Here is a 27,671-nt window from a genome sequence, read left to right on the forward strand (position 1 = left end):
ATCATCCGGTTTGGTGTGTCACTTGAGAAGACTCAACGCACAGCTTTCATCGCTTGTTTGTGACATATTTTAGTTATGTTCTGGAATTGAAGAGAATGAATCAGCATCACGAGCTTAAGAACCATACCGTTGCACAACTACGAACTATTTTGAGGTCACACGGACTGCCAGCGAAAGGACGGAAGACCGAACTGGTAAACTAAAAACTGATGGCAGTGGCGTGATCGTGCACATGAGGCCTGTTGTGTTACTGAAGGCACAATAGTCACACATGTTTTGCGATACCGCATGAATTATCGAGTATTTTATTGACAACATATTCTGGTGTCAGAAAATCAGAGTAGAGGATAATGCGATTTGACCCCCCAGTTCCGTGGAAAATTTGTTGTTTTGTGTCTGCAGAGCAGATTAGAGACGAACTCAGTAGTTGACTTATGCCACGCACTTATTTTAATTTTAGATTTCAGTTCACACAAGTTTATAGACCTGTGGGACAGAACAGGATATGAATCTTGTTACATATCAGTCAGAAACCTGTCATTTACAAAGCTACTATATTCTATTCAGAAACGAGTCATTTACATTGCATTCTCCTTTCTGTTTCCCTGCATTACTTTTATTCTTCACTTGAACTTGAACTTAAAAAGAAAAAAAAAAGTGTAATTTATGGATTCGGTTTTGATTGTACTCATGCTGGCAATGACTGTTAAAGAAAGGGGTTATTGATCTACTTTTTGATGCATAGTGGAAATTGTATCATGTATGGTGTTAACATATATAAATTTGTTTAGGGTATTATTTACATGGCATGTGTACAGCATTCTTGCTAAATTTTTGCCTTTTACCATTGAATCGATGGAAAAGTGAATTGACAAAGCAGTCAGCAGTTAATGAGTTAGTATAGGGCAGGGAAAGATGGTGGGAAAATAACTCAGAAGTTTAAGATTTCGGTCTTTGAGTCTGATTTCAATGTTGATATTGTCTCACACACACACACACAAACACACACACACACACACACACACACACATATATATATATATATATATATATATATATATATATATATATGTGTGTGTGTATATATATATATATATATATATATATATATATATATATATATATATGCAATTTCTTTTCTAGTGTGATTGACAAAGAATTTGAAAAATGTTGAAAAAATACTAGTAAAACTTACTGTCACATTGTTAACCTGTTACACAATATATGGATTGCTGAACTTGCTTGCTTGTAACATGTATGTCACTATATGTGTGTGATTTTATGTTTCCGGCTGACCATTTTTACCCCACTTGGTAGGCAGCTATACTGATGGTTTTTGGGGCGTACATGCTCAGAATGTCTATTTTAACCACAATCTACAAAATACTGATATGGATAACAGGATCTAATAATTTGATCTTTTGTATACATGTAGATGTATACACTTGAAGGCAGTTACTGTAGTAACAGCCCATCTGTAGTATATTGTATATATATATATATATATATATTAAATGATTTATGTTGACCTGGGAGATCTATCTGAAAAAATTCCACCCTTAATCTACCAGTATCAGTATCGGACTGAATCCAGTATCCTCAGATTAAAAGTTTATCACTTTAAACAGTTTATTTTTGACAACTCGGTTGTCATCTTTTGAAATTAAACAAGTCATATCTATTTGTTGTTTTTTGAATGAAAAAACAACATTTAATTTAAGTGGTGCTGTAAACAGTTAAGCCTTAACAGCTTAAGCCAGTTATTGAGTTAAGGTGTCAATTTACAGCATCAGTTCAACATGTATTCATTATGGTTACAAAATGTGAATCGTGCTATCTTGTGTCAGGCTCTCAGCATTTTACCATCATTGCAACTTGTCACCTTGAATGACTTGTTTGGCTTTATTTAAAATCAGATATTTATTATATGTTTTGAAACTGTTAGCCTGTGTTACAGTTTCCCTGCATGTGTAAAATATATATATGTGCTTTAATACAGTGTGTGTGCACGTGTGTGTGTATATATATGTTTGTGTGTGTGTTTGGAGAGGCAGGGTGAGGGGGAGCTGGTCTTTCTATATATATATGTATATGTATATTATATGTTTTTCATTAAAACATGACAAAAGACTGTGCAAATTAGTCACTGTAAAACAAAACCTTATATATTGTTTCTAGCATACACATACAGTCCCTGAAACAATTATTAAGGAAATCCCGATATATATGTTGTTACTGTGCCACAGTAGGTCAGTTATCTTTGAATGTTTGAGTGTTTGGTAACTGATAATGAGCCTGATCAGTGGCAAAGGTTTCTGTATATTGATCTTTGGCCTGTACCATTTCTAATTTTAGTAATATCAAAGAGAAGATACTGTTGTGAAAACACTTTTAAAACAGCTGTTTGTTGGATGTTTGGCTGGTCATACTCATAGTGATAAAAATTTACTGGCAACTCGGGCAGACGATGCTGAAAATTACAGGAGCACTATGATTAGTGACAGATGTACTGATCATATAAAGTATAATAAACTAAGACAAAACAGCTGAGAGTGAGACCTGAAAAAGTCCAACTTGACTGGGAAAAGTATGACAGCCTGACTTCTGAACTTGTTTCCTGCATACCGGCCACCATCCATGTGATAAAAATAAATAAATAAATATATATATATATATATATATATATATATATATATATATATATATATATATATATGAATTTTGTATAGTAAATAAGTGAGTCAGACTAATTGATTGATCAGTTGAAACCAACAAGGTATTCTTTTGTACCGCTTGTTATGTTCATGTGTGTACTTACTACTTCAACTGGTACTTGTCACTTGAGTGTATGCACATGCCACACATGTGCGTGTTTGCTTTAAGTTTTTTTCATGTATTTTCCCTCAGAGTCAAAGTATGTCACTTCTTCACTGTTGTTCATGATGTTTTGCGTACACAAGGTGAACTGCATGGCATATATATCAGGAGTATAACTGGCATCACAGGATTTGCAGAAATGTGTGACTGACTGAGGCATTTGACAACAAACAAAAAAAATGAATCAGTGACTGAATAAGTACAGAGCTGAACATTGATGTCTGATTTTAGTATCTCATTTTCTGTAGTATTTACAAATCAGTTTACAGTCTGCAGTGCTGTTGAAGGGAGTATGTGGAAGATTGCTTTGAAAGCATGGAGGTGTCTTCAGTGCTGTTGAGCGGAAAGTGTTGGAGAGTATTTCGAAAGTGGGGAGGAATCATTCTCATGAGGATTTAGGATGTAATTTGTATTGTGCGAATAATGATTTTAAAGTTTTAAGTTTTGTGTTTGTTGATTCATTTCTTTCATTCAGTTAATTTCTTTGTTACATTAAGTTATAACTTTTTTTTTTTTTTTTTTTTTTTTTTAGCCTTGTTTCTGGTGAGGATTTATTTTAAGTTTTAACATTTTCAGATTTTGTGACATTTTTGGTTGGATTTTCATGGGTGCGATTCTGTGAAATGAAGAGCATGGCAATTTTCATTAATCACTTTGCATGAAGCTGGGACATTGATAACTTCATTTTATTTTATTTTGAATGCATAGCAGTTTGCCTTCACCACAAGAATGCAGCTTGGTTTTTGAATGTTGTTTAACATCTCGCTTTCTTGACTGTTCCTTCCATGCAGCCCGTAGTTGCCTAGTGAAGCAGAAAATCACCTTGGGAACAGCACACAGGTTGGTTGGCACACCCTCTTTTGTTGAAGTGTGGCTTTGTTTTATTTTGTTTTCTGTTGTGTACCAGCATTTGTTTGTTCATCTTTTTTTTCTTCTTTTTTTGTGTGTAAAATAACAATTCTGAAATGTCCGGTTGAATGGTTTATATTGTGTGTTTGTATGAAATAGCTAGATAATCATCATCATCGGGAATAAAAAGGGAAATTTCTGTTTTTGTGTGTCACTGTATGTGTCTGATGGCCAGTTGAGATTGTTGTGTTAGTGTAAAGTGTTAGGGAGTCTAGGATTCATTTCATTGCCCTACCTTCGCCCTCTACAATCCTCGTCTCCCATTCTCTCTCTTGTCTTCTGGAAACAGAATGGAATGTTAGCTTTCAGAGTTTCACTCCATTTTTTCTAATCCAATCAATCATCAGCCCCCCTGTTCCCAACCCACCCCACCCTTCAACCCCCCTGTCCGCACCTTTCCCTTCAAGCTGTGATTTATAAAATTTGCAGTTGTGCAAAATTTTGAATTTTTTTTTAATTTTATTTATATATATATATATATATATATATATATATATATATATATATATATAAAGTTTTGAAAATTTAAAAAAAAAGTATAATGTTTGAGGAATGCCACAGGGTATTCTCACTGATGGTAGTGTTGAATTTGAGCATTGTCTTAAAAGATTTTCACAAAAATCCCAAATAGTTCAGTGTTTTGCTCTTAGTTTAAGCCATATAATTTTTCACATTTTTGTCTTATCGGATTGAAAAAAAAAAAAGTGAATTATTTCCCGTTTTATGATAATGATATGTAACAATCTGATAGTGGAGATAGAATAACATTAAACAAGTTCAGACTAAAACCCGAAAGTTCTGTCTTATCACCATACAAATGTACTGCAGTCTCTTTTTGGAATGTTTAACATAATGTTGATTAGAATTTTGTTAACACTGCATTAAAGCTCGAACTTTACGCCCATTCCATATTTTACTTATTTTTAGGTGCATTTTTCAATCTAAAGATTCATATCTCTTAACTTGTTCTGTTTGAAGGGCATATTTGTGTGTGTGTGTGTGTGTGAGAGAGGGAGAGAGCTTGTAAATTATATTAAAATAATGTACTGGTCATTATAATGAGGCTGTGTGCATACATGCTTGCCTTGGTTTTGTGGTTGTGATATCTGTCATGATTTTGCCCAGATTTTACTCTCTTTTTTTTTAGCGTCTTTTCATGCATCTTACCTGCTAGCTGTTAACGTCCTAGTGTGGTGCTCAAGATAAAAACAAGTCCAATGTTTAACAAGAAATGTAATGTCTTTGTCATCTCTTTGCATACATATGTAGTATGTGTCTTGTGCACTGTGTTGCAGTGAGTAAGTAAGGCTGTGTTTTTTTGTTTTGTTGTTGTTGTTTTCGTTTTTGTGTGTGTGATTTTAAGTTTTTGTAAACATCAGTGTGTGGTTTTTTTTCACCACAACTACATTGCATCAGTTGCAGTTTATGTGTTGTTTGACATACTTAGTTTAACTTTTAAGTGTCACTGAGAGGAAGATGTATGTGATGTCTGTTTGCATATGTGTACATGCATGCATGTGTGTGTGTGTGTGTGTGTGTGTCCATGACTCCATCTCTGGTTCATTAATATCACTTGCACAGCTCACAGACTGAATCCTTTCTCTCTCCTCCTGTCCACTTTCCCACACCTTTCTTTTCCAATTCTTTGTTTTTAGATAAGTATTCAGACTCGTGACTTCTGCTTTTAAGTTTCCTTGAGTTTTAGTTGCTTGGTGTTGTGTTTGCATGGTGACCTTTTGAGTTCCAGAACCTGTCTGTTGGGAATAAAACTTGTTTGTAACTTGGAATTAGATATTTCACTTTTTTTTTCTTTTTTTTTTTTCATTGTGGAGTGCTTGACATGTGATGATGTGTGTCATCACCTTCATTTCAGAGAGGCGGTTTGCATGTACCTGTTGAGGTGGGGTGACGAGTCGAAAGTAAGTGGCGGTGGGTTTGCTGTCAAGATAGAGGTAGCACAACTTAAATTAGAGACTGACATAAGCTTACAGTTTGGCTTTCAGCAAAGTGAGAGCTGTACAATAAATGGTTTCTCCACTGCTGGCTTAGTGTTTTGCAAAAGACTGAGTAGTGAGTATGACTCAAACTTGGAGGCAAGATTGCTCAGGCTTTGTGCTGCAACCTTGGGGGCTAGTTGACCTTTGGGGACCATCCTCACAACGATTGTCCTAAATCCCTCTTGGCTGAGAGAGTGGGGATGTAACTTGGGCAAGACACTCTCCACTGTAATCAAAACATGACCCAGATAGTTGTGACAGCAGTTACCTCCACTGATGTTCTGGTTGTCAAAAACGGACACAGCTATCAAACAAGATAACTGGATGAAGAGAGTAAGTGGAGATCTATGGGTTTGTTGGTCTGTCAGATTCAGAGGGTGCGACTGCACGGGCTGTGGAACATGGCCAAGCATTCTGGAGAAGCAGGAGCTCGCCAGCGCAAGTCATCCGATTCCAACGGCATCCCACTGAAAACCGAATCGAACGGCACCGAGCGGGACCAGCACAAACAGAACATGGAGAGGGAGAAGGAGGAGAGGGAAAAGCTGGTGTTATGGCGCCGCCCGTTGACCACCGTCCAGTACTTTGTGCTGGAGGCGCTGCTGATCATACGGGATCTGGCAGCAAGGTATGGCGCTTGGGGATTGAAGGGAGTCCTACCTTGGGGTTAGGGCTGGGGCTTGACATTATTAAATTCATCATTTAATAGGGTGTGTTTCAGTTGGGGGCTGTTGTTTTTACTTAGGGAGTTGATGCTGTCAGCTTATTGTTAGGTTACATTTTATTTAATGTTATAATGGATATTAGTATTATATAATTATAAATAGTTATATTTGATCATCAGTTCAGTGTGAACTGTAGTGAAGGCAGTATTTTAGTTTCATTGATTCTATGGTTTTTTGCTTTTAATCAATGTTGTGAGATAAATATATGGGTACATATGGTACTTTACTGTGAAGAAAAAAACAAACAAAAAAAACCTGTTTGCTGGACTTGATGTTTTGCTTGGGATCTGGAAAACAAGTGTGAACTGCTAATAATGTTTTGTCTTTGAATTGATTCAGTTCAGACGGGGAACATTGTGTTAGTCTGGGCTTTATTTTATTTGGGATGTAAAGTCATACTTTGCATAAAATAAAAGGTAGGCTTAAAAGTTAGAAAAAAAAACAACAACAAAAAATGTACAGAAGATTTTTAGTTGGAGCACAGTGTATTGCTATTTCATATGTTAAATTATCTGTTAGTAATGTTATAACAGATATTTTATTTTTAATCTGTGTTTTGACTTTTTGAAGATTATAGATGAAAGACATACTGTATGTTTTTTCAGTTTGTAACCTTTTATCATTTATGTATGAATTTCATATGTTACTGTTTTGACAAAAGGGTGTATAGGAAAAATTCAGATTTGTTTTAGGTTAAACAAAAATGATGAACTTAGTTAAAGTAACAACAACTACAAGGCACAGCATGAGCCTATCAGTATCACCAGTTTTGTTGGGTCACTCACACCGCATCTGTCTGCTTCACTCTCTGTCTACCACTGCTCTTGTGCACTGTGTTGTTAAGAAAAGTGCTGGAGGTTTCCATGGTGTTAAAATGAAGACGTGAGTCTGCAAGAACAGGATTTTAGTTTCACTGCTAAGAAAAGTGCTGGAGGTTTCCATGGTGTTAAATGAAAACGTGAGTCTGCAAGAACAGGATTTTAGTTTCACTGCATCAACAATTTGGAACTTGCTGCCATACACTAGTCTGCAAGAACAGGATTTTAGTTCCACTGCATCAACAATTTGGAACTTGCTGCCATACACTAGTCTGCAAGAACAGGATTTTAGTTTCACTGCATCAACAATTTGGAACTTGCTGCCATACACTAGTCTGCAAGAACAGGATTTTAGTTTCACTGCATCAACAATTTGGAACTTGCTGCCATACACTAGTCTGCAAGAACAGGATTTTAGTTTCACTGCATCAACAATTTGGAACTTGCTGCCATACACTAGTCTGCAAGAACAGGATTTTAGTTCCACTGCATCAACAATTTGGAACTTGCTGCCATGCACTAGTCTGCAAGAACAGGATTTTAGTTCCACTGCATCAACAATTTGGAACTTGCTGCCATACACTAGTCTGCAAGAACAGGATTTTAGTTTCACTGCATCAACAATTTGGAACTTGCTGCCATACACTAGTCTGCAAGAACAGGATTTTAGTTTCACTGCATCAACAATTTGGAACTTGCTGCCATACACTAGTCTGCAAGAACAGGATTTTAGTTTCACTGCATCAACAATTTGGAACTTGCTGCCATACACTAGTCTGCAAGAACAGGATTTTAGTTTCACTGCATCAACAATTTGGAACTTGCTGCCATACACTAGTCTGCAAGAACAGGATTTTAGTTTCACTGCATCAACAATTTGGAACTTGCTGCCATACACTAGTCTGCAAGAACAGGATTTTAGTTTCACTGCATCAGCAGTTTGGAACTTGCTGCCATACACTCTTTGAAACACTCCGAAGCCTGATTCTGATAGCTCATACTCATAGCTGAGTCACAGCTTTTGTGTCACAGCGTCTGTGTTATTGTGTTGTTTGTTTCATATAGAACATGAATTGTGTCAGAGTAGAAATTACGAGACATTTAGGTGCGTATTGTACTTGATAAAAATGATGATTTATTGAATGATTTTATTTTTAAAGATGAATGATTGCAGGTTGCTGCAGCAGAAGAAAGCAGTGTTTTGGTTCTTGGTGGTGATGGTGATGGCCACAGTGTTCTATTGTACGGAGGGGCCCCACCAGGCTGTGAGTTATGTTTCTGCTCATGTTAGTGCCAACAGTGGTACTGTGTTGTATTCCCCTTTTGTCACAACAGATTTCTCCGTATGAAATTTATGCTGCACTCCCCAGGGAGAGCACGTTGCTACAGTGCAGCACCACCCATACTTTTTTTTTTTTTTTTTTTTTTTTTTGCTGCCTGCATGTGTATTTGTTTTCTTATCAAAGTGTTTTGGTTTTTTGGGGTTTTTTTTTTGTTTGTTTGTTTTTTTAAATAGAATTTGCAAGGGACATCCCCTTGATGCCATGGGTTCTTAATTAACATGCACAAAGTGAGTGTTACACATGGGACCTTGCCTTATGCGAATGACTAGTGTCCAGACCACCACTCAAAAAAGAAAAAAAATTCTGGCAAGTGTGGGATTTGATCCTGTGTGCTCACAATCCCTCGCTTCCTTGGCAGATACGTTACTACTTGGCCACCACTCCACCCAAGAGGTGGGGGTATTTTCTCTCCCTGTCAGTGACAACAGTGGTAGTGACAAAACTGATACCATTACCCAGTGATTATATCTGATCAAAAATTTTCAACGCTACAGAGTTATTCATCATTCAGGATGATATTGAGTTGTTGTTTTTTTTGCTGTACTGTTGTTATTGACCTGCGCCTCATCACAGGAGTACGCATTTGATAGTGCATACTATGTTTGAAAATATTAATGCACAAAAATGTCTGTGTGTAATTCTGTATTAAAAGTACAACTTTTTATTTATTTATTTATTATTATTATATCATTAAGTGTGTAACATATCATCAGTGAAGGTAATTGAAGATGAGTCCGTAATGTTAAGGTTTAATGAAACTGCACCTAATAAGTACAGTGACATGGGATATAATTATGGTAAAAGTAAAATAGCAGATCTTGGATATAATTGACAGTGATATTTATTTTCTCTGCTTGTGTTGAATATGAATGATCCGATTGTCTCATGACTATTGATGATGATGATGATGATGATGATGATGCAGAAGATGACAGTGTGGAGGAGGAGGAGATTGATGTAGTGACGCCTGTTGCAGATGATCGGAGAGGTGGAGAAGAAGTTGTTGTGGTGGGGGTATTGGGTAGGCCTGGGCATCCTGTCTTCTGTGGGCTTGGGCACTGGCCTGCACACCTTTATATTGTATCTGGTGAGTTTTGGGGGTCGGAATAACGCTGGCATTTCCTCAGCCAATACGAATGGAGCAAAACTTTGCTCTCTGATCGTAGTATCTCTGTGTGTGTGTGTGTGTGTGTGTGATCTTTAATCTTAGTATCTCTTTGTGTGTGTGTGAGTGTGTGTGTGTCTGTCGGTCTGTGTGTGTGTGTGTGTGTGTATGTGTGTGTTCATGCATGCTTTCGTGTGTGCAGACCTGCCAACTGGTAAATTTTAGTGCACTATTGGAGGCAATTTTTTTAATGCTAATGTTGCTGTAAACTTTGATGTCAAGAATTTTGAGTTATTTTGTTTACATTGTGTTGCACATGCATACCCGGCTGGAAAGACCAGTTGATACGACAGAGCAAAAGTGTCAGCTTTACTCAAAGCCAGTCAGTCTGTGACCTTCGTCTTTATTACGCTGTTGTAAGGTCAGGTTTGGTCAGGGTGTAATGTGCAGGGTTTGAACGGATGTTTAATCAGTGTTATCACTATGTTCTTAAAGCATGAAGCAGCAAGGCAGGGGAGATTACTGTTGACAAGGAGTGGGACATGAAGCAGAAAAAAGATGACCTCATTGCATAATGAGATGAACAGCACATGAAAAGTTCAGTAGCAGTGACTCAGCAGACTGAAGACATCAGTATCAATGAAGCCATCAGAGCGTTTCGGACTTTCCATTAAACAAGATCTGAAATAAGTGGAAGCTGTATATTTGTGCAGTGCATGTGTTTGGCATTAGTGAGCGTGTAGATAGAGGAAGCAGAATTGATTATTTAGAATTATGCATACTTGGCATAGATAACAGATGATACAGCAGTACAGCACCTTGTATATTTTCTGCACACTGCATCTGAGAAATGTTACATTCTTGCCTTCTGAGGAGGTTTCAGTCTTAAGAAGGAAAAAAGTCACAACCTGTAGATCTTGAATAATGATGCATTACAATCAGCCATAGATTTAGAAGTGAATGGAAACCAGAAAGAACAAGTATGTAGTTGTGGTGCACATGTCAATGGTACCAGAATAAAAAAGGGGGATTGTTGCAGGGACCACACATTGCCAAAGTGACCATGGCAGCGTATGAGTGCGAGTCTGTGGACTTCCCAGAGCCACCATACCCCAATGAGTGAGTGATGCTGTTCGTGCTACAAGCCATGGTGGTGTGGGCAAGGGGGCAGAAGCACGGTTCCTGCTAGCCGACGAAGTTGAACATGTGACCGTGAATTCTGAGGGCATGGTTAAGCAAATATGTATTGGAAAGCACTTTTGTCTCGGTGTTGAAGTTGTGGATGCGTTCTTTCATAGTGTTATAATGGGGGATGTTGTGAAGGGTTGAGGGAAGGAATTGGGAGAAGAAATAACAAAGAATTTGTGTGTGTGTGTGTGTGTGTGCATGTGTGTTTCTAGTTAACTAATTATGTAGGGCTTGTGTGGATTGTTGGCCTGGTGGTAAGGCGTCCGCCTTGGAAGCAAGGGAATCAGAGCGCACTGGTTCAAATCTCATATTCACCAATATTGTCGGTATTTTCTCCCCCTCCATCAGACCTTGAGTGGTGGTCTTGTCGCTTGTCATTCGGATGAGATGATAAACCCAGGTGCCACGTGTAGCATGCACTTAGTGCACATGAAAGAACCCACAGCAACAAAAGGGTTGTCCCTGGCAAAATTTTGCAGAAAGATCCACTTTTATTGGTAAACAAACACACTCGAAGGCAGAGAAGAAAAGAGAAATTTTGGTGATTTGAACTGTAGGAACATGTCTCCCTTGGGAGAGCAGCCCAGATTTCACACACACACACACATCTTGTGACAAAGAGTAATACAATACAATGCAGTGCAATACAATACAGGTTCAATACAACACAATGCCATACAATACATTACAATGTAATGCAATACAATACAAATACTGTATAGTACAATGATTATGCAAGGTGAGGTACATTAGTGGTGTTGACGTGTTTGCAGAGTGCTGTGCCCTGAAGAGGAAGGGCCAGGGGTGTCCATGTGGACCATCATGAGCAAAGTCCGCATGGAGGCTATCATGTGGGTGAGTGTGCGCTGCTGAGTTCTCCTTCAGCCCCTCTTTCCTTCAGGGTTTGCCATCACTGTATAGCACCCATGTGTGTATGTGTGTGTGTGTGTGTATGCAGGATTTGCCACATCCCTTCATGTTTTGCCACCACATACTGATATAGCACTCGTGTGTGTGTGTGTGGAGGGGGTGGGGGGGATGGTGTGTGTGTGAATGTGTGCAAGAATTGCCACATTCTTTCTTGTTTTGCGCTCGTGTGTGTATGGGTATGGGTGTGTGTATGTGTCCGCAAGACTGTCTACCTAGGTGTCTGTCTTTGACGGTTTGGGCCATTCTGTCTGTCTTGTGTGTGACTCGGTCTGCACTTTTGTCTCTCAGTCTCCCTCTTTGGAACATGAAAACTCATTCTGTCTCTCTTCTGTCTGTCCATCCACCCATTCCCTCTTCTTTATTTGTTCATCTGTCCCTGTGCCCGCTCTTTTGAATGAAAAAAAAAAGGTCAAAGGTCCCATAGCCTTTTATGGCCATCAAGGCAGTAGATTCAAACCCACTAGGGTATTCCCAGGAAGGCAAGACCCAGTCCTTTTTTTTTTCTTCTCATTTTAACCTTCCCGAAATGAAGTCAGGTGCCCGATTCACACCTTGGTAAGAGTGAGGAAAACTGAAGTAAAGTGCCTTTCCCATGGACACAACATCACACTGAAACATGGCCTCAAACCCTGATCACTGTTAACCACTGGATCAGAAGTCCAAAGCCTAACGGATTCTCCCATGGCGCTCCCACATTTCTCTCTCTCTGTGTGAAGAATCCATGGACTCCAGAAACCAGCTGCATTGTCTTTTGGTGTACACATGACTGTCCAGGGCTTCTGTTGATGCACATGTGCGTTTCTGACTCTAAAATGACAGAGGACGCACTTCAGTTTCGGCCAGGGAGTCCACGGGACATGCTATAAAATCAGGTTTAAAATCAGTGTTGAATTGAAATGCGAACAAACTCGGGTCATGCAGTAGTGCTCACTTCTTGTTTCACTAGTTTTCGGTCAGCATGTTATCTTGCTACTTTCATGACTTTAGTCATATTGTCCTTTACCGGAAACTGTTTCCAATTTCCAGTCTGCTTATGAGGCTTATCAGTTATTCTGTGACATAACTGGAAATCAGACTGTCTCTGCTATTGTGGCTTTGTACACCAAAACACAAACAAGATGAAAAGGCTTATTCTGAATCAGCCAACGTCTATCAGCCACCTTCAAAAGGGGACGAACCATTGAAAAAGGAAAGCCACACTTAGGAACGTTCAAGTAAGAAATAATTAAAATGACTGCTGTATGATGAAGACGCACATGTAATGAAGTGCAGAACTTGTTTGAAATTTGCGATCAAGTCATCGTGCAACTCATGGGAAAAGAATGTGTTTGCAACAGGGCCAATAAAGTTTTTTTTTAATCGCTCTATTGCAGCTTTTTGTTTTTTTATGGTTCTCTCTCTCTCTCTCTCTCTCTCTCTCTCTCTCTCTCTCTCTCTCTCTCTCACCCTGTGTGTGAGTGTGTGTGTGTGTATGTATGTCTCTCTGTCTCTCTCAGTGAGTAAGAATATACATGTGTGTGTGCGTTTGTGTGTGTGTGTGTGTGTGCGTGTCTGTGTATGGGTGTCTCTCACTCATTCAGTGTGTGTGCTTGTGTGTGTATGTTTGTGTGTGTGAACTGACGTCAAGGCAATGTGGTGTGTTGATGTGTTTGGAAGAAGGAATTCTTTCTTGACCTGCAAATGATTGGACTCATTAGGACTCCCTGAAATGCCTGAGAGTCCTGAGGACTGTCTAAACAAATCAACTGTTGGAAGCCCTGCTGACCCTCGTCGTTTTGTTGTGTGTGTGTGTGCAGGGTGCGGGAACAGCCATAGGAGAGCTGCCGCCCTACTTCATGGCCCGGGCGGCTCGGCTGTCAGGGGCGGACCCTGAAGACGACGAGTTTGAAGAAATCGAGGAGCTGATCCATGAGAAGAAGGACCACCCTAACGAGCTGGTGAGTCCATCGGATGTGCAAGTGTAGTGGGAAAGACGTTTTGTGCTGGGATGGTGGTTCTGCTTGTAAGTCCATTGGATGTGCAAGTGTAATGGGAAAGACGTTTTGTGCTGGGATGGTGGTTCTGCTTGTAAGTCCATTGGATGTGCAAGTGTAATGGGAAAGACGTTTTGTGCTGGGATGGTGGTTCTGCTTGTAAGTCCATTGGATGTGCAAGTGTAATGGGGAAGATGCTTTGTGCTGGGATGGTGGTTCTGCTTGTAAGTCCATTGGATGTGCAAGTGTAATGGGGAAGTCGTTTTGTGCGGGGATGGTAAAAAAATGGTGGTTCTGCTTTTGAGTCCATTGGGTGTGCATGTATGGGGAGGACTTTTGTGCTGTGTTGGTGTGGTGTGTTGGTGAAAAAAAAGATGGTTGTGTCTGGGTTTGAATCCTGGTCTTGCCATTTCTCCTAAGTTTGACTGGAAAATCAAACTGATCGTCAGTATGAGACATTTAATTAAGCTTGGTCCCACATGCAGCACATACTTGGTACTTTGAGAAAAAAATCATGGCAACATAAATTGTTGTCCTGTGACAAAATTCTGTAGAAAAAAATCCACTTTGATAGATACACAAATATATATGCATGCACTCAAAGCCAGATTAAGCGCTTTGGGTTACGCTGCTGGTCATGCATCTGCCTAGCAGATGTGCAGCAGTGTATAGATTTGTCCAAGCGCGTCCATCCAGCTTTGTTGATTTGGTGGGAAGCACTGTGGTCTTGACTGGAAGTTGTCTTGTCGATAAGCTACAAGAGGTGACTTCCTAGATGATGAGACATTCACTGAGCGGCAACAAAAGTAAAACTGTTTAAAACTTTCCCATTTTTGGTATGGAAATATTGATCTTATACAAGTTTAAAAGCGAGTATGTGTGTGTGTGTTCTGTGTGTGTGATGTTTGTAAAAGGTTAGTGAAAAACTTCACTGAACAACCCCTCATTCCTGGTTCCAAATGTTCTAAAATTGATATCCTGGCTTCCGCGCCTCAGTGGCTTCTTTCTTTGCAGCAAAGCTTGATGCTGTGTTGGCATCAGAAAAAGTATATACTGTGTGTAAATAACTCTTGTTAAAACTAGTGTTTTGCTTTCATCTTCAGGGAAGTATTCAACATCTACTACTTTGAATCAGTTTGATTTTTTTTTTTTTTTTTTAATCCTTGCCCTGTTCCCCTTTGCATATTGCTAAAGTATCTCTTAAAAATACAGATAAAAACAATGAAGTTCACATGTGCTCTAAAATCTTAGACTCGGATATGATTTACACATTAAAAAGAAATCCTGGTAGACTTAAGTCCTGAGTGTTGTACATTGTGTGTGTCTGTGTGTGTGTTGTGTGTAAACGTGTGTGTTGTGTGTGTGTGTGTTGTTTTTGGTATATGTATGTGTGTGTCTGTCAATGTCTGTTTGGTGATGCCAGGGAATGATGGAGAAAGCCAAGCTGTATGTCCACAACCTGGTCCAAAGAGTTGGCTTCCTTGGTATCCTGGCCTGTGCCTCCGTAAGTCTTTGTTTTCGGGCTCTGACATTATTTTTGTGTAAAGATAGGTGCGCACAGATATATAGAACAATATGAATAATATAAGAGCAACCATTGATAAGACAAAGGACAGTACTGATAATTATTAGAAAAAAGAAAACAGATGAAGAAAACACAGACATTCTCATTCAATATGAAGTGACAATCGTTTTTGAGGATGTCTGTATTTAAATGATTGGAATGTTCTTACTGAACACAAAGGCTTAAATCAATCCTTCAGTTGACATACTTCAGGTCAGTGACACCCACATACTTTCACTTCAAAGAAAATGAATATGCATTACGGAAGGTAGCTTACTCAATCACTTCTTCCCTTCTAGTGACTTGCAGAGTTTTGACAACGATTTTGAAGCAGTTTGTTGCATTTCTTCATTGTTTTATAAGCCAAAATGAGCGTGATTCATTTTCAAGCAAGTTCTAGATGAAAATTCCCTCGATGATGATTTTGATTTTGACCCTGAATCAGCAGATTCAGCCACTGAAAAAGAAAAAAAAAAACAACTTGTCAATCTTTCCTCCATTTTTTGACGAAGCCTCACAATGCCTTGAAAATGGTGATACTAATGAAAAGGAGGTAGAAAATCAACCACCAACATCAAGTGGGTGCGTTCATCACACTGGCCCTGTGACGTTACGTACGACCTAGTGCACTGAAAGAAAGTTACTCTGACTTATTAAGTAGTGATACTGAAGCTGGAAATTAAGTGTTGCCACCTCAGTAAATGATATTGAAAGAAGGCTGTGACTCAGTGTGGTTTGATGCGTTTTTTTTTATATACAGTTGAAAGTACTTGGATAGATCTGAAGCCACTAGTGACTGTTAGAAGAAAAAAAAAAGAAAAGAAAAATCTTCATTATCAGTGAGAAGATCTTAATGGGAGGTAATTGGACTTTGAGACAAAATAATCTTTGAGGAAAATGATGTATTTATATATATATACATATATATATATATACATATATATATTTTTTTTTTGTGTGTGTGTGTCCCAGACTTTGTTGGGTCGACCACCGTTTTATTTTGTATATTATTACATTATGACAATTCAGAATACATGTAGATGGGGAAAACAAAACCAAAAAAAAAATCTGAATACAGTGAACATTAACAATGACAGATGTAAATCGTTATATATATTTTAGTCCATTATACAATCAACTCAAAATGAGACAATAATCGAGACCAATACTCGGTGGTATATTGATAAATAAATACTGACAAATATTGATCTGCCTGGTGCACAGATCCCTAACCCACTCTTTGACCTGGCGGGCATCACCTGTGGACACTTCCTGATTCCGTTCTGGACGTTCTTCGGTGCCACGCTCATTGGCAAAGCCATCATCAAGATGCACATACAGGTGAGGTCTTTGACGTGTGCTGATGGGTGTGGCAGTGTGTGTATGTGTTTTGTGACGGTGTTGGATTCGTGGTTTCCACCTTGATGGAGATGAGCTGTGTGTGTTGACACACATTGACGTGTGTGTGTTCATGTGACTGGGGAGTGTCTGCCTGTGGTTGTGGCTTTGTGTGTGTGTGCGTGTGTGTGTGTGTGTGTGTGTGTGTGTATGCGTGTGAATTGATGTGTCATGGCAGAATTGGTTAGGTGCTGGACTTGTGATCCAGTGTTGACCACTGATCAGGGTTTGAGGGCTCTTCCTCTCTGTGTCGAGGCCTGGACACATTTGATATGAATTTACTGCCCCATTGGCCACAAAAGGCTGTCGGATGTTTAACTTTTCTATCTTTGATGAAGTTAAGCTGTGTGTATGCATGACGTGTGAGTTCACATAACTGAGGAGTGTCTGCCTGTGGTCATTTTTTTATACTATGATTTAAGTGTTTGTGTTTGTGCGTTAATACATGAAATGAATTCTGTTTCATGAGGGCAGTGGAAAATGTTCTATCCTGAATGTTGTTGTTGATGATGACTTCAGGACCAAAGATAAATATGAAAGTCATTTCAGTTTTGGTTCTTTTTTGAATGCAAGTATGCTGATGGCTGACACTATTAATTTTGGGGACACACATAAAAGAACCCAAGGCTACAAAACGGTTTCCGTGGCAAAATTCTGTAGAAAAATCCACTTTGATTGGAAAAAAAATATGCTTGCATTCATAAAAGAGGGAAGAATACAATACAGTACCATACAAAACAATACGAGTGTTGAACAGTGGGGGTTTGTGTTTTTCTATGTTGCAGAAAGTGGCCGTCATATTTCTGTTCAGTGTTCACCATGTAGAAAAGGTCATAACGTGGATGGGGTAAGTCTTCATCTGTGTGTTTGTCTGTGTGTGGGTGTGCTTGTGTGTTTGAGACAGACTGTCTGGGTGTTTGTGTGTGTGTCTGTGTTTATGTGTTGTGTTTGTGCCTGAATGAGCTTTTTTGTGCTTGTAGGTGTGTGTCTGTGTAGTTTTTATGTGCTCATGTGTTTGTGTGTTTGTTAGTGTATATATTTGTAATGTTGTAGATGATACCTTTTGGTACAGATGCACTGAAATCAGAAAAAAAAAGGCTTGTGTTCCTTTGTATTGAACCTTGAAAGACTGTGTAGTGAGAAAACGTTAATGTTGATTGTTAAGATGATGTGGCATTTAACTGAACTAGCTGATTGCAGAATCAGAAGGGAAATTGCCAGATCATCCATTGCAAATGGCTCTTTCAGTATTGTGGTTGTGGGAGGTGGGGAGGGGGGTGAGAAGCATATCATCTTCAGTGAACAAAGGACATTGATTTAAAAAAAAACTTCTTTTTTTAAATTTTTTATATGACAACATTTAATTGTCTGTGCAGCATAAAAGGTCTTTTAAGAAAGGGGTGAAAAAATACTTAATAATTTTCACAAATGTTTTTTTCTCAGTACGCACAGGCACACAATATCAGACTCTTATGCACTCAGAATCACATGCTTGTAACAAATGCAAGGGTGTCACAGTCAACTCCTCCACCACAGGTCATGATGTCTGTTTAAAGTTTGTGTAGACTGGTTTATTTTATGATTTCGTCATTTATAGTTTGTTTTTTTTGTTTTTGTTTTTTGTACTTTGAATTTTATTTGAGAAAAAGTGCTGAATAAGTGTTAATTATTATGATGATGATTGTTATAATTATTTATTATTAGTATTATTATTATTACATTATTGTTAGTAGTATTAGTAGTATTTTTTAAAATTTGTATTACTGTTATGATGATGATGATTATTATTATGATTATATTTAATTTTGTGTCTGTGTGGTGTGCAGAGCTATCCCCTTTGTAGGACCGTTGGTGCAGGCTCCATTTCGGGACTACCTGGCTCGGCAAAAAGCCAAGTACCACATGAAACAAGGCATTGGCACCGCAGAGCCTGTGAGTGAGGGGTGCAGGGTGGCCTGCACTTTGGGATTTTGTTTTGTTTTGGGTTGGGTTTTTTTTGCGAAGAATATTATAGTTCTTTCAAAAGCAAAAAAAAAAAAAAAAAAAAAAAAAAAAAAAAAAAAAAAAAGACAATATGGGCTTGTTAACAGCACTTAACATCTATTCTATTCCTTCAAAATTGAAGAAAATCAAATATTGTATCTTCCGCTGTTGCGTTTATCAATTGTGAACCGTTTGCGTCACACGGAAGAGCTGGATATAAGCTTGGGCTTGTCTTTGCTCCTTTTTTTTTTTTTTTTTTTTTTTTTTTTTTTTTTTTGTAAGACTTTGTGTATCGAAGGCTGCGTTTTGTTGTGTTTCTTGAAACAGAGTGTTTAGATCAGAATTACAATGCAGATATTTTAATAGCAGCGTACATGAATCATTTGATATATGTTCATGTTGGCTCATCTATCAAACATATTCCTTATTCTTATGCACTTTAATAGGGTGTATTATATACCCCCCACATTTTGATGGCTTACAAAAGCAGCTACTTCTTGCTCCTGGCACAAGATGCTCTTGCATACAGTTCCTATCTCACTGTGTCTGTGCTGTTTCCCATGTTTGTCTTCTCCAGTTTGATTATTTTGTGTGATTTGCAGACATCAGGGGTTCCTTCCAACAAAGCTCTCTTATTCTCTTTGCTTGTGTGTGTCTGGTCTTCCAAAAGATGCAAGAGATTATGGCCTGTTTTTTTCTTGTGTGTACTTTACATACACATTTTTTGCTGTTTAAACATTTTGCAGTGCTGTATGCTGAACAAATGTCCAGAAAAAATGTATAAGAAAAAAAGCCATGTGTTTCATCTTAGTTCAGTCATAATCTCTCAGACTGTTAAGATGATTTGGGGGGATGTATATTACCGTCATGCTGCATTCCTACCGTCAGCGCTTTCGGGAATGATGACTTTATGTAACCCAGCTTGCACACAACAAACATACATGTGCATATGTGAGCGCTTGCACACACACACACACACACACACACACATATACACAGAGAAATCAGAACAAAGCAATATACTTGCAGTCACTGCACATCTTTGTTTTTCTCCTCACTCATGCTTTCTTGTGTGGTGTCATGTGTTCCTCGTTGTTGTTTTGTGACCATATGAGTGATGTGGTTTCCCTCAGAGTTACTCTGTGCCATTCTTATACATGTGCTGAGTATAACGATATCTTGTGTATATATGTCTGTGTAACTCTGAAAACAAGGGCAGATAGGTAAGTCAGCCAGCGCTTGCACACACACACAAACACACACACACACACACACACACACACACATACACAGAGAAATCAGAACAAAGTAATATACCTGCAGTCACTGCACATCTTTATTTTTCCCCTCACTCATGCTTTCTTGTGTGGTGTCATGTGTTCCTTGTTGTTGTTTTGTGACCATATGAGTGATGTTGTTTCCCTCAGATTTGCTCTGCGCCATTCTTACACATGTGCTGAGTATAAAGATATCTTGTGTATATATGTCTGTGTAACTCTGAAAACAAGGGCAGATAGGTAAGTCAGCCAGCGCTTGCACACACACACAAACACACACACACACACACACACACACACACACACACACACACATACACAGAGAAATCAGAACAAAGTAATATACCTGCAGTCACTGCACATCTTTATTTTTCCCCTCACTCATGCTTTCTTGTGTGGTGTCATGTGTTCCTCGTTGTTGTTTTGTGACCATATGAGTGATGTTGTTTCCCTCAGAGTTGCTCTGCGCCATTCTTACACATGTGCTGAGTATAAAGATATCTTGTGTATATATGTCTGTGTAACTCTGAAAACAAGGGCAGATAGGTAAGTCAGCCAGTGTGCTAATATCGCCACTGTTGGAAAGTAAAGATTCATTCATTCACTTGTTGTATTTCCTTCCCATTCAGGAGGAAGGTGGCAGAATGGTTAAAATGCTTATCTGCTAGTAGTGTGTCCCTGGGGGTCTGGGTTTGACTCCTGTTGTCGGCGTCACACTTTCTCCCAAGTTTGACTGCAAAAATCAGACTGAGCGCCTTGTCATTCACATGAGACAACAAATGGAAGCCCCCTGTTAGCAGCACGCACTTGGCTTACTGAAAAAGAACTTGTGGCAAAATTCTGTGGAAGAAATCCACTCTGATAGGAACACAAATATTCTATGCATGCACTCAAGGCCTGACAAAGGGTGTTGTGTTATGCTGCTGGTCAGGCATCTTATCTAGCAGAAGTGGTGTAGTATATACATGGCTTTGTCCAAACGCAGTGACGCCTCCTTGAAAGACTGAAACTGAAACCAAAACCTTCCCCCCTTGCAGGGAGACAAATGTTTTGCGGTGGGTAAAGGTTTGAGAAGGTGGTGGTGGTGGTGATGATGGTGTTATTTTGTGCTTTCCTTCACCGCACTCTTCTCATAGATGCTTTGTTGTGTGTTTTTTTGTGGGTTTTTTTACCCCCTGCTCCAGGGAGACAACGTGTCGTCGTAGATGTTTGAGGTGGTGGTGGTGGTGGTGGTGGTGGTCAAGATGGTGCACATCTGTTGTTTTTTCTCTCACGCATGCTTTGTTGTTGTTTTTTTTCCCCAGCTCCAGGGAGACAACATTGTTGTCGTGGGTGTTTGAGAAGATGGTCGTGGTCATGGTGGTCTACTTTGTGTTGTCCATCACCACATATCTTTTTTTTCTTTTTTTTTTCTCACTCATGCTTTATTGTGTTTGTTTTTTTTTTCCCATGCTGCAGGGAGACAACGTGTTGTCGTGGGTGTTTGAGAAGGTGGTGGTGGTCATGGTGGTCTACTTTGTGCTGTCCATCGTCAACTCCACGGCACAGGCCTACCACAAGCGTCTGTGCCGCATGAAGCGCAGCTTGGAGAAGGCTGGCGTTGTCAACTACACACGGGTCGTCAAGAGCAACAAGGACTGAGTGGTGGAGAGTTTAGTGGTCGTTCCCCCCCTCGCTCCCTCCCTTCAGTGGTTGTTAAAAGGAGAGAGAGAGTGCGTGTGTGTGTGTGTGGGTGTGAAAGTAGTTATGTCATACATTTTTTTGTTGTTCAACTGTATTCTTTTTTGTTTTGTTTCTCTTTTTTTGTTTGTTTCTTTCTTTTTTTTTTCCCCTTTCTTTTCTTTCTTCATTCCTTTCTTTCTCTTTTAGGATTGTTTGTTCTTTGGTTGACTTGATTTTATTGGGCTTAGACAAAAAAAAAAAAAAAAGAGTCCATTTCTTACGATAAAATCATTTCTTGTGATGATGGTGAACTTTCCAGATCTGGAATGATGGTTGGCTCAATGACTGTATGATTCATTGATTCCTTGATTGATGGGGTTTTGATTAACTGATTTGTCTTGGTGATTAGTTGAGGATTGGATATGTTGATTCCAAACATAACCAGACATCATATGTATATGGATTTTGTTTAATGTGCTCATCCAGTGTCAACGTATTGAAATGTACATGTAATATGAATATGGGATTTTGTGTATAACTGTTGATGCACATGATTTTTTTGGGGGGTAATGTTTCACTGTTTGAGTATGGAGAGGTTGACTCAATTGAGGTGAAAGTACAAACATCTTGATGTTATTTATTTGGACTGAAATTTGGTTCTAAATTGTTTTGAAATCATTCTGTTTTTTTTAAGTGTCACTAGAATCTTAACATTGAATATCAATGGCTGAGTGTAGTTGATTTTTTTTGGGGGGTGGGGGGGGGGGGTTATTACAGTTGAATTCAGAATCATAATCGCTGCTCTTGCATGTGACCAGGATCAGTTCCATTGCTCATACCATGTTTGACCAACGGAATTGAAGACGAACAGTCAGAATCATTCCTGTGTATGCCTGAAAAAAAAACTTGGTGGAATCCAGTGAAACATTACGTTTGCTGCTGATTTGGGAAATGAGAATGCGTGTCACCATTTGTGTAATGTGCAAGTGTTGCCATTTGTGTGATGAGTAAGCGTTACTATGAGTGTGAGAGGGTGTTGATCGCAGCTTTGATGAAAGCATTACTCATTTGATGGATTTTGTTTTGTTTTGGGGTTGTTGTTTTTTTTGTGTGTGTGTGTGTGTGCAAACAACTGAAATAGAACATTTCCTGCGAACATGCTTGTCTTTATTCCTTGATGAATCAGTCAGGCATAATTTCACACGTGACTCTCACTATCTTGATTTGTGAACTAACTGATAAATGGACCATAGGGGAAAAAAACAGCAACAGAACATCCATGTTGATTGATTTATATATGAAATTCTGTGTTATTTCATGCGATGTTTTCAGAAAGTCGAAAAAAAAAAAAAAGACCAAGTCTGTTTCTGCATTGCTTTGGCTTTCCTTGATGCATCAGATCAGTACAGTATTAGCTCCGTGTGTTTTGCTATGTATGCTGTACGTTCACAGCAGTGAAGGCGTTAATGGTTTACACACATTTTTTTTTTTTTTCTGACACAAAGATAATCTTCTAGGGAGAGGGGGGTAGGGGCTGAAAGTTAAATCATCAGTTCAAGCTTGAATGGTGTTGGCGATCATTTTTCGATGGTGTGTGTGTGTGTGTGTGTTTTGAATGAAGACAGTTTGATAGGGTTTGGCTGTTGCGTGGTCACAATGTTATTGTTTGTGATAACTGTGACTTTTTGAAAGAAAGCACTGAGCAGGTGTTGGCATTCAAAGATGAAGTGTAGGTGGTTGTTTTTTGCGTGTATGGTATGGCGTGAGTAAAGGAATGGAGAGAAGCTGGGGGTAATGAGAACATGGAAGTTGTTAGATGGGTGTGCTTCATTGTGAGTGAGGTAGGGAGACAGTGGAAGTTGTTAGATGGGTGTGTTTCATTGTGAGGTAGGGAGACAGTGGATGTTGTTAGATGGGTGTGTTTCATTGTGAGTGAGGTAGGGGGACAGGGGAAGTTGTCAGATTGGGGTGTTTCATTGTGAGGTAGGGAGACAGTGGATGTTGTTAGATGGGTGTGTTTCATTGTGAGGTAGGAAGACAGTGGATGTTGTTAGATGGGTGTGTTTCATTGTGAGGTAGGGAGACCGTGGATGTTGTTAGATGGGTGTGCTTCATTGTGAGTGAGGTAGGGGGACAGGGGAAGTTGTCAGATTGGGGTGTTTCATTGTGAGGTAGGGAGACAGTGGATGTTGTTAGATGGGTGTGTTTCATTGTGAGGTAGGGAGACCATGGATGTTGTTAGATGGGTGTGTTTCATTGTGAGGTAGGGAGACCATGGATGTTGTTAGATGGGTGTGCTTCATTGTGAGTGAGGTAGGGAGACAGTGGAAGTTGTTAGATGGGTGTGCTTCATTGTGAGTGAGGTAGGGAGACAGTGGAAGTTGTTAGATGGGTGTGTTTCATTGTGAGTGAGGTAGGGAGACAGGGGAAGTTGTTAGATGGGTGTGTTTATCGTGAGTGAGGTAGGGAGACAGTGAAGTTGTTAGATGGGTGTGTTTCATTGTGAGGTAGGGAGACCATGGATGTTGTTAGATGGGTGTGTTTCATTGTGAGGTAGGGAGACAGTGAAGTTGTTAGATGGGTGTGTTTCATTGTGAGGTAGGGAGACAGTGGATGTTGTTAGATGGGTGTGCTTCATTGTGAGTGAGGTAGGGAAACAGTGGAAGTTGTAAGTTGAGTGTGTTTTATCATGAGTGCGCTGTGTGATCAGTGTTTGTGGGAATGATGGTCCTAAGATAGTGGAAAGATGATTGTTTCATTTTCTCTCGTGTGTGTATGTTACTATGTGTGAGTGTATGTGTGTGTGTGTGTGTGTGTAATGTTCTTTCTAAAGTGCCAGAAACATGTGCACACAGTCAAACATTCACGTAACAGAAGTATGCTCACTTGTTGTCTTGATTTCACAGTTTCTGGATTCTCTCTCTCTCTCTCTCTCTCTCTCTCTCTCTGTCTTGTCCAAATGACCATCAACGTATTCAGTTATCACCCCAGTCACATTCACTCAGCCACGTACATTGATCCATGATAATTGCCCACATCACAAACCGACCAGAAATTGCATTTACATGTGTGCATACCTGAGGACAACAAAGTATGCCCAATCATTGGCACACATGTATTTATCATAAAATGGAACTACAGAATCCTGTCTGAAAGATGAATCACTAGCTTCAGGGAAAACCTGGCTGAGGGTGCAGTCTCTAATGGAAACTTCGAAGTGGTGTTTGCTGTTATCCATTTGCATCATATCGCCCTCTTCTTCTTCAGCTTTCTCAGCATTTGATGTTTGCTTTTATCCTGTATAAATGAAATCGTCCATTGCTTCTGTGCCTTGTTTGCAGTCTAGAGCGCTGTCAGTGTCTTAGAATGTCTGTCCAGCTTTTTTTTTTTTTTTAATTTTTTTTAACTGTTATTGATAAATGTCAGAATGATTGGTTTCGATTTTGTTATTTTCTATTTTGAGTTATTTTTTTACTTGTCTGGGTCATTCGTTTGCTGTCACGCCTGTGTTTGATAAATGTGGTATCAACAGTATCACATTGGGTCATCTGTGGTGTTTGATAGGTGTGGTATCAACAGTGTCACATAGTCTCCTTTGTGTGCGATAAATGTGGTATCCACAGTCACATAGTCTCCTTTGTTGTGTGTGATAAATGTGGAATCCACAGTCACATAGGATCCTTTGTGGTGTGTGATAAATGTGGTATCAACTGTGTCACATAGGGTACCTTGTGGTGTTTGATAAATGTGGTATCAACAGTCACATAGGATCCTTTGTGGTGTTTGATAAATGTGGTATCAACAGTCACATAGGATCCTCTGGTGTGTGATAAATGTGGTATCAACAGTGTCACACAAGATCCTCTGTGGTGTGTGATAAATGTGGTATCAACAGTGTCACATAGGATCCTCTGTGGTGTGTGATAAATGTGGTATCAACAGTGTCACATAGGATCCTCTGTGGTGTGTGATAAATGTGGTATCAACAGTGTCACATAGGATCCTCTGTGGTGTGTGATAAATGTGGTATCAAAAGTGTCACATAGGGTACCCAGTGGTGTTTGATAAATGTGGTGTCAACAGTGTCCCCTGTGGTTGGCTGGACTGTAAGCAACAGTGATACTCATAGCAGCATCACAGACTGATCGTTTTGCTTCGTGAGAAACCTTTGGTTGGATGTTGAACTCAAAACATCTTTGGATGATTTCTGTAAAACTTCACACCCCGTTATATGAAGCCGTTACAGTCACGCTGGTTGACAATGTATATTTATTTCTGTTCCTTTTCTTGTTTTTTCTTCTTCCCCTGGCCCCCCCTTTTTTTTTCTTTTTACTTATAATCAGTTGATTGTAACCAGAGTCTTTGTCAGTGGCAGACACTATCCTGTTCATCTATCATGCACAGCCTTTTTGTTCAAAGGAAGACTGATAGCTTGAACTTAATGAACTACCATTCAAACTAAAGGATAAGGAAAAGGCAAAAAATACATGCAGAGGATTTCTTCCAAAAAAGTTTTGTTTTTCAGTTTCAGTCCACATTGGAAAAAACAACAACAACAAAAAAAACCAACAAAAAAACCAACCCCTGATAAACACAGTAGAAGTTATTTTTATTAACATTACAAAAATCACTACATGCCTTGACAGAATATGCTGCCTGATTACTCTGCATCTTTCACTCAGAATCAAGTATGTAAATAGTCTGGGTCTACAAGTAATGGGAGAGAAAAGAGATGAGGTGTCGCATGGAAAGGCCATCTCGTTCCTTCACTTAGTTGGGTTTCTTTGTCCCATTAAAAAAAAAAAAAGAATAAAAAAAGTTAATGTGTCATTGCAAGTAGAAGTAGTAATAGGATAGAGGTAAAGCAAGCCTGAAGCTTTTAAATAGTTCTTTTCTTGTTTGGTGACATTGTTTGGTAGAAATTGGGTCAAGGTTCAATACATAATTTCTACACATACCTTTGCACATTTGCTGAGAAACGATTCACATCATTCATTCAGCTAGTTGTCTCGAACAAACGTTTATATGTCAGTATGAATGGCGTGGTTCTTTTAATTGGACACATATTACATTTGCATGCACGCCTTGGTGTACATGATGTGTACATGTTGGGCAGCAAATCAGCGAAATAAAGGGTTTATCAGCGCTTTACTTCACAGTATAAGGAACAGTTTTCATTTATCGATTTACGTCATGCCCCCCTCCGGAACCCACTCCCCGACAAGATTCCTAATTTTGGGTCTGGAAGGTTGGCAGCTATGGTTTACGTTTGCTTGCATGCCTTTGGTGTACATGTGTGTTCCAGTTGTTGGTGGAAATCATTTTTGTACAAAATGGGAAGCAGCTTTACCATCTCTTGTGAAGGTTTTGTCATTGCTAAGTGATAAAGAAAACAATATTAAGCTGTTCTACAGTGCTAGTCCTATTGAGGGAAAAAAATTAAGCTGTTTTCTTAGTTCGCAGCAGAACGCTAGTAGCAGTGATAATAGTCTGGGGAAAAGGAGGAAAAAACCAAAAAAAACCCAAAACCAGCAAAAACACAGCTATGAATATGCAGTTTATCAGCCTTGTCAGATGGCTCGAAATTGCCATCTCCATTGTCACAAGGAAGAAAGTTATAGATAAATTGATTATAATTTTGATAAACGAAACGGTAAACATTTGGCAGTGTTTTCAATCACCAAGAAGGGAACAGCTTTTTAATTTTTTTTTTCTTTTTTTTTGTTGATGTTTAGAGCTCTGAAACTGTTCAACAAAGCCACCACTCAAAACTGGCAAGAAGATACAAGTGTTGAGAATTATGGAACAGAAACAACAGCAAATTTTGGAAAGAGTTGGGACGTTGCTGGTGACTGACAAAAGTGAAAAATGTGTGGCAGAGAGCTGCAAGTGAGGAGCGTTAGACGTGTATAAAAAAAATAA

General features: G+C 39.1%; 1 protein-coding gene across 7 annotated transcripts; it reads left to right on the forward strand.

The window, feature by feature from the left end:
* Window positions 1-27,671, forward strand: LOC143302195 (vacuole membrane protein 1-like). Of its 7 annotated transcripts, none has more exons than XR_013057906.1 (13): window positions 1-194; window positions 6,152-6,411; window positions 8,501-8,591; window positions 9,646-9,756; window positions 10,814-10,893; window positions 11,736-11,817; window positions 13,689-13,829; window positions 15,289-15,369; window positions 16,654-16,770; window positions 17,613-17,674; window positions 18,654-18,759; window positions 21,546-25,571; window positions 25,805-27,671. XR_013057906.1 is itself a non-coding variant. In XM_076616753.1 (13 exons), the coding sequence occupies exons 3-13, from the start codon at window positions 6,185-6,187 to the stop codon at window positions 21,726-21,728; spliced, it is 1,281 nt and encodes a 426-aa protein (XP_076472868.1). In that variant the 5' UTR covers window positions 109-194; window positions 3,669-3,717; window positions 6,152-6,184; the 3' UTR covers window positions 21,729-27,671. The 7 variants fall into 7 exon arrangements, 2 of the variants coding, with proteins under 2 accessions (XP_076472867.1, XP_076472868.1); XR_013057905.1 differs by having other exon boundaries at window positions 21,546-24,211; window positions 24,303-27,671; XR_013057908.1 differs by having other exon boundaries at window positions 21,546-24,211; window positions 24,348-27,671.

The sequence above is a fragment of the Babylonia areolata genome, chromosome 29 (genome assembly GCF_041734735.1).
Source record: "Babylonia areolata isolate BAREFJ2019XMU chromosome 29, ASM4173473v1, whole genome shotgun sequence".
NCBI lineage: Eukaryota > Metazoa > Mollusca > Gastropoda > Neogastropoda > Buccinidae > Babylonia > Babylonia areolata.

Bases quoted from the DNA above. Each gene is read 5' to 3' on its own strand.
- LOC143302195 (XM_076616752.1), top strand. From the start codon at position 96: ATGAATCAGCATCACGAGCTTAAGAACCATACCGTTGCACAACTACGA. The intron at 195-6,151 runs GTAAACTAAAAA...TTGGTCTGTCAG, and splicing joins AAGGACGGAAGACCGAACTG to ATTCAGAGGGTGCGACTGCA. The intron at 10,894-11,735 runs GTGAGTGATGCT...ACGTGTTTGCAG, and splicing joins GAGCCACCATACCCCAATGA to AGTGCTGTGCCCTGAAGAGG.